The 6,815-nt window shown below is 40.1% G+C and overlaps 1 protein-coding gene and 1 long non-coding RNA gene across 2 annotated transcripts; both read right to left on the bottom strand.

Moving 5' to 3' along the window:
* Positions 1–1,795: 1,795 nt before the first annotated feature.
* Positions 1,796–2,715, bottom strand: LOC120718820. The gene is made up of 2 exons (XR_005692563.1): positions 2,443–2,715; positions 1,796–2,072 (listed from the first exon to the last, which is right to left on the bottom strand). It is a non-coding gene; the product is annotated as an uncharacterized LOC120718820 (long non-coding RNA).
* A 2,794-nt stretch (positions 2,716–5,509) lies between these two features.
* Positions 5,510–6,771, bottom strand: LOC120718817. The gene is made up of 2 exons (XM_040007530.1): positions 6,318–6,771; positions 5,510–6,081 (listed from the first exon to the last, which is right to left on the bottom strand). The coding sequence occupies exons 1-2, from the start codon at positions 6,691–6,693 to the stop codon at positions 5,684–5,686; spliced, it is 774 nt and encodes a 257-aa protein (XP_039863464.1). The 5' UTR covers positions 6,694–6,771; the 3' UTR covers positions 5,510–5,683.
* Positions 6,772–6,815: the final 44 nt, after the last annotated feature.

Genomic DNA, 6,815 nt, shown 5'->3' with positions numbered 1-6,815 from the left:
CAGGAATCTGATGGAGAGAACAAACACAATCCAGCTGCAGTTATTGATCCATCATCTGTCATCTTTGATTGACACTTTGGTGAATGAGTGATGTGACAGTTTGAAGATGCTTATATGTGTGCTGCTTTGTTTTTGTCAGGAGTTTTCCTGTAATGCAACTCAGGTCAGAATAAATGATACTATTGAAATCTCCCAATTCTTTTAATCTTTGGGCTGAAGGAAGGACAGTACTCGGTGTATAAATGCTCAATCAACAATCATTTATTTCCATACAATTCAATACTTATGAGCATTAGAACCATCATGATGGGGAGACCTGCCTGCAGAGGGTCACAGCGAGTCTCAAAATGGTGACGGGTTACTCAGCTTCTTATAGTATCTAGTGGCCCCCACCTAGTCGTAAATCCTAAACATTCACATTTTTTCTCTCTTACGGCGCCTAAGTTATGACCTCGGCTCCCTGTCTTTCTGCTCTTCTGAAAAGGTGGGGGTATGGAATGTGGTCTGTTTCTTCTATTATCTGCACAAGGTCCTCTGCACACAACATTCTCTTCATGATTCAGCAGTATGAAATGTCAAGAAACAGTGTAACACATTCAACAGTGTCGAGTAATACAGGTCAATCCAATAGATCTAATGATTTTCACACTCTTTTAAGTCAGAAGTATAATGCAAACTAAAACTACATACTGATCACACACTCTATATTAAGGGTATAATATGATCTACAGCAGTATCATACTTCAACTACTTTGATTACATATATAAGGTAACATATGATAACAGAATAATCTCACACCCTTCAGCAGGAAGTGGTGGTTTGGTCTAATTATCTTCCTTTTCATTTAATGGTTTCAAACCCTAGCTACCATCTTTTGTCCAGCAACTCCCAGGGATTATGGCAGGTAAGAAATAAAAAGACAAAGGTTAGTCAGAAAGCAAAGAAACTAAGTAGTATGAATACATAAGTAAACTAAATGTGCGCGCTTACAAATAGAACAAATGTATCTAAACCAATCAATAAAGTTATTGGAAACTAAAATATATTACTATGTTCAAATGAAGAATGAAAATACAAAAGTTACCGACTTTAGAGTGTGGCCACGGGTTTGGCCATCACAATCCCAAATAAGTGGCTTTCTCCTGAGCCCATTTTAATTTTGGAGAAGCTCACTTTGCAACAGTTTTCTCGACGACGCTTCGGTTCTAATCGTGCAGATCTGCTCAAACAAAGATCATCGAACAAAACTTTTAGTGCACCATGAAAGTAACAAAATAAAAGGAAGAAAATGAAGGAAATCAAAGGAAAGAAAGGCCTTGTTTAAGTCATGACACGTGTTCTTCATGCCAGGGGGATAAATCGTAACAACCCAATTGGCAGGTTCAACTTTAGTAATAAAAGACAAATCAACAGCCAGTTTAATCTCAAACATTCATCCAATCAGCCATACACACAACATACAGCATAACCCTGTTGTCTCGTCACATAATAGGTTTCTTCTCATGTAACTAAATGTGTGCCATGTTAAAACTTCTTCACACACCAGAAACTCAAAATCAGCTCACTCAGCTCACTCATTTAAGACCTCTCATCATCATTCTGTTTTGTCCTCTATGATGCAACCATCTGTCCTCCTATAATATTCAGTCCACTAGTCTATGTATCACTTTCATCTTACTAGTGACTTGGACAAGATGCCAAACAGAATCTCATGCTTAAGATGCTTTCTGGTCTTCATGAGTATCATTTACTGTGTATGTGCATGTAAGGGTTAGTATGGTTAATGCATTTTCTGTATGTTTTTGTGTTCCTCTCTCATCACACTTTCATTATTCTCATCACTGTTTAAAACAACACACATCTCTCTCTCTGTTTTTTTTTTAACTGTACTTTTCTCCAAAACAGAAAATAGCATTACAGCTGTTTCAGACTGAGAAACACCAAACACTCTTCGTGCTATCATTCATCCACACAACTATTTTATTCCTTTTTGTCCACTGGGCAGGTGATCTGCAAAATCATGTCTGCCCCAGCTGGATACCTTTTCACACACACCGTGACGTCAGACACGCTCACACTCACTTCTGCTTAGATTACAATTACACTTCATTAATTTTGACAAGGAGATCTGCATCTCCATAGGGCAGGGTGTTATCACCTGGCCCTTTACCTGTGTACTGTCCTCTGACACAGGTCCAATTATAAGTGAGACATCTCCTAAAAGTAGTCTCAGTTTCCTGTCCATTTAAACAGTATGAGGAACAAAGCTGTCTGTGTCGAGCTATGAACTCATCAACATTAATCAATGGATCTCCAAGGCTCTTGCAGGCATCAGCACATTCAGACTCGGTCCATGGCCGGTAAACATGAATAGCGCGGCTGTCATCCCCGTCCACTCCAAAATGTGGGTTAGCAACCTCTACCATAGGGTAAGTGCTAACCTCATGGAATGGATCAGGAGAAAAACTTTCTTCATCTTTACACTCTGGGACAGAAACACCATATGGTTTTTTTGTGTTGTGTCAGGGATGGATATGTGGTTGTAACGTTTGTGTTCAATAACTTTACTTTCTGTTTCCTGCCCTGCCTAGTCTGTCTTGGACTCAATGCTTCTCCTAATGCCTCTCCATACCCAGCCTTTAATTTCTCCTCCACCTCTGCCTCTGCTCTCACACGCTCTTCTCTGGCTCTTCTTTCTGCTAACATTCAAGTCAAGGTTTCATCCTCAGGTTTCACAACTACTGCTTGCAATATTGCTCTTTTAACATTCTGTGCTTCTCTTCTCTTTTGAGCCTGCTCCAGCCACAACTTAGCAACTGCTAACTGCAATTCCTTCCTCTGCTTCGCTTTCCCTGTTTTACCTGCTACACTTACAGCTTTCTTTCTACAAGCATTTTACACTGAACTTCCACTAATGTCCCTTCAAATCCATATTTTTTATGCCAACAACCTACATACTGCGTGCTGCCCTGTGAAAATTTCTCCATAAATTTTACATCCCCTTCTAAGGCAGACTTACTTTTATTCCCCATTGTGACAATTCTTTTAAGTTTGCGGCAGGTAACACCTTACCCCAAAACCCAGGCTACGTGTACACAACAGGTCACAGAATTACATTAACACCGCTTTAGGTTTCCTTCTGTGTTGCTGCGTTCACTTACTGGCACTCACACACGCATATGCTCATTCACACTTTTTTTTGGCCTATAATCTTAAAATCTAATCTAATCTAATATAATATAATATCTAATATAATCTTAAACTCTCTATAACGGCGGAGAAAAATACACCAAAGTAAAAATAAGATAAGATAAAAATCAAAGCTTGCGTCAGCACGCACAGCTAGCGTGCTCCTGGACCTGCGTCCTATCCGCACAATCACAGAGCCGCTTCCTCTAGGTTCGCGTGGACCCGCGCAACCAACGCACTCCCGTGCTCGCGTAAAACCGCGCAGCTAGTGATGTTTTCCACCCTGATTTATGAATAAATTCTTTACAAATCCTGCCATGTGAATTCATGGATTATTTTTTCACATTCTGTCTCTCACAGTTGAAGTGTACCTCTGGTGCAAATTACTGACCTCTGTCATCATTTTAGGTGGGGGAACTTGCACAATCGGTGGCTGACTAAATACTTTTTTGCCCCACTGTAGTGTGTGTGTAAGAACTATATGTGTGGGTCAGTACTGTGTGGTGGTGTGATTGAGAGACCGTATCACCTGCGGGAAGAAGCTCCTCCTCAGTCTCTCTGTGTTGGTCTTCAGGGAGCGGAATCGCTTTCCTGACCTCAACAGAGAGAACAAATCACTGGTTTAAAACAGTGATTCGTGTTTTAAAAATGTCTCAAACAGTGACATTTTTCATTTTCAATCTGAATTTATGGGGAATTCGTTATTCATATATTTAAACTTAGCAACAAGAAACTTCAATTTAAAATTTTCATCAACCAGCTTTGCGCACAACTCCAAATCTGCAACAGACAACAGTTTTCAATTTGTATACAACTTCTTCTGTGGATTTAGAAAATACATGTCTTGTCTATAATATTGTTGTCTTAATGTCAACCTTATTGTTTCTGTCTCCCTTTTTTATATTGTGCAAATATTATTTCTGCTGTTTTGAGCCTCTGGTTAATATTGTAAATGTTATTTGTCTTATTGTTTTTGTTGTAAACAAACAAATAAAGAGAAATAAGTAAATAAAAATGAACATTTGCAAACGTTTGCTGTTGAACTTAGCAGCTGTGATAAATGTAGTATTGCAGGAAAACCTAATGCATGAGTGCTCTGTGGTTCTGTGCGTGAAACATCTTGTTTTACACTGCCAGCATTAAAAATATTCGAAATAAATCTGCATCATAGGTGAGCTCTGAGCTGGAGGATTATCTATCTCTACCTGCTTGAACGTAGTGAAGATGATGCAAGTGAGGAAGTGTGCAGTAGTTTGATTGAGACTTTTAACTGCCTTTACTGTATACATGCTGTATTGAAACAGTTGAATTACAATCCCACCATCCACCCACCGCAGCGTGGTTGATGAAGATCAGCTTTCGTTCAAGCATTGCAGCTGCATTCTCTTAAATTGACCAGCAGAGGGCGAATTGTGGTTGTGAAAAGACTTCTGAAGTTCACAGGAAGCAGCTCCCTCACTCATGGTGGTCATTAAAAGAGTCAGAGATGAAGATTAATCAGGATTAAACAAGATAATGTGAAAAAGGTTTAAGTGTTTATTTAGATAAAAATCTGTTTAGCTCTGTGCTCTATGTGGGAAACAGCATCTTTTTTTTAAACAGAATACCAGAAGACATCAAACTGTAAACATGCTGAGCTCCTCCATTCTGCCTCCTCTGCTGTCTGACAGGCTCAAACGGGGTCCTGCACAGCCTTTAAAAGCCAAACATACTTCAGCTTTCATCTTCAGTTTTACACTTAAAGATAATGAACTCTCAGCTCCTGATGAATGTTTTATTTTCTGTTCTGTAATTTAACAAATTATTCATCTCAAGCCTGAGATTTTCTTCATTTGTGTCTTTAACACAAAAAACCTAAAGCATTGTTTCTATTTCACCTTTCTGACTCACATAGAAATGATTCTCTGAAACTTCTCTACAGAGAATGCATTAATTTTTATGCTGTCCCTTAACATGCAGCCCAGAGGCTACAGGACAGTTAGAAGGACTTTAAATCACTGAAATAAGCAGGGATATTTGAATGTGACTCACACTGACCCACCATTTTGACATTTACAATAAAACAGTCTGATTGGGTGTGTTAATGATTGTTGCCTGACTTCCAGGTTTAACTCTGTCCTAACGTCACATCTTTTTTGGGTATTTTAAACACTTTTAGGTCAAAAGGACGTAAAATGCATTTGTCTTTGTTTCACTGTAGTTAACAGAACATCCAAGTAGTTAATTGGATTTTTTACATTTTTTACATACATAATTTGCATGTATAATCCCCCCCCCCTCCCCTCCGATTTTAAGTAAGAATACACAAAACAAGTATTTAAGAATAATTGTTGGCGGTTTTATTAGAGTAACAGACAGCTCTGAGAGAGTCCAAACATTTCATGTGGAGGCTGGTGTTAACTGTGGATCTCTTAGTTTTGTGCAGATAAGACAAACAAACAAAAAACAACCAGAACAGAACACAATCCTCTTCAAACTGCTGTCAGACATTATCTACTGCACTCTGATGTGACTCTCTGGAATAAGTCCTGCTGGTTCCTGAGGAGGAGGAGGATGAAGTAGTTCATTCTCAACTGTCAGAGTGACATCTGGGATCCTTGTTGTGGAGTCTTGGTGACAGCTGTCTGTTTTTAGGTCATTTCTGTCTCTTTGTTTATCAGCAGGATGTTCAGAAGTCAGCTGTAGAAAGCTCTCAGAAATTTCAGGCTGGAGTTCCGTGGGAGGGGTATGTGAATCCTGACTCAATCGATGTTTCAATTTTCTGTGGATGAAGAAAATAAGAACAAGAAGAAGCACAAAAGAAACTGTCGGACCAACGATGAGTTTAACAGATCCAGCCTCCTTCCCTCCATCCTCCTTCCCTCCATCCTCTGTGTCTCCTCTTGTCTGACCTGCAGGTGAGAAACAGGTGTGAGGTGTCAGCTGTCAGGTAGGTGATGAGTGAAGAACAGAACAGAATCCATTTCCTCTTCAAACTGCTGTCAGACATTATCTACTGCACTCTGATCACATCACTCAGACCAGCTGCTTTCTACAAAGTCTCATCAACAACATCTTTAGAAACAAACATCAACAACCAGGAAGCAACTTCACCTCTGATCACACACACTCAACTCTACTCACTCACCTGGAGGATCAACTCTCAGGTAGGTGGTGTTGATGGACTTCCATGTGCTTGTTTCTCCCACGAAGATACGACACTCGTATGTTCCAGTGTCATTAGTTGTCACATCCTTCAGAATCAAAGACACGTCTCCATCCTTCATCTGTCTGTCTTGCAGATCCACCCGGTTCTGAAAAGATGGATGCTGGTTGCGTGGCTCAAAGTGCCCATCCCGGTATAAAAGCACATATTCTTCTCCCAGGTCGGCTCTGCTCCAGTTCACAGCTATGAGGTTGTTGTTTGGAATTCGACATGGCAGTGCGACGCTCTTCTGTCCAGCCTTAGCTGTGATGACGGCAACGCTGAAGCAAATGAGAGCCAAGAGGAGGAGGAGCCTCATTGTTCCTTTCAAACAGATGAACTAGAATGATGATCATGTCTGCAGAGCTCAGAGCTTTATTAAAAAACTCTATTGCATTCGTCTCCAACGTGGACACCGCGGTCGTGTCGTGGCACATCACT

The sequence above is a fragment of the Simochromis diagramma genome, unplaced genomic scaffold (assembly GCF_900408965.1).
Source record: "Simochromis diagramma unplaced genomic scaffold, fSimDia1.1 OVJJ01000664.1, whole genome shotgun sequence".
Lineage (NCBI taxonomy): Eukaryota > Metazoa > Chordata > Actinopteri > Cichliformes > Cichlidae > Simochromis > Simochromis diagramma.
This window is presented reverse-complemented; position numbering and strand designations above follow the sequence as displayed.

Coding starts and splice junctions, on each gene's coding strand:
- LOC120718817 (XM_040007530.1), bottom strand. CDS start 6,693: ATGAGGCTCCTCCTCCTCTTGGCTCTCATTTGCTTCAGCGTTGCCGTC. Junction 6,082..6,317: donor CCTGAGAGTTGATCCTCCAG/GTGAGTGAGTAG, acceptor TCTCACCTGCAG/GTCAGACAAGAGGAGACACA.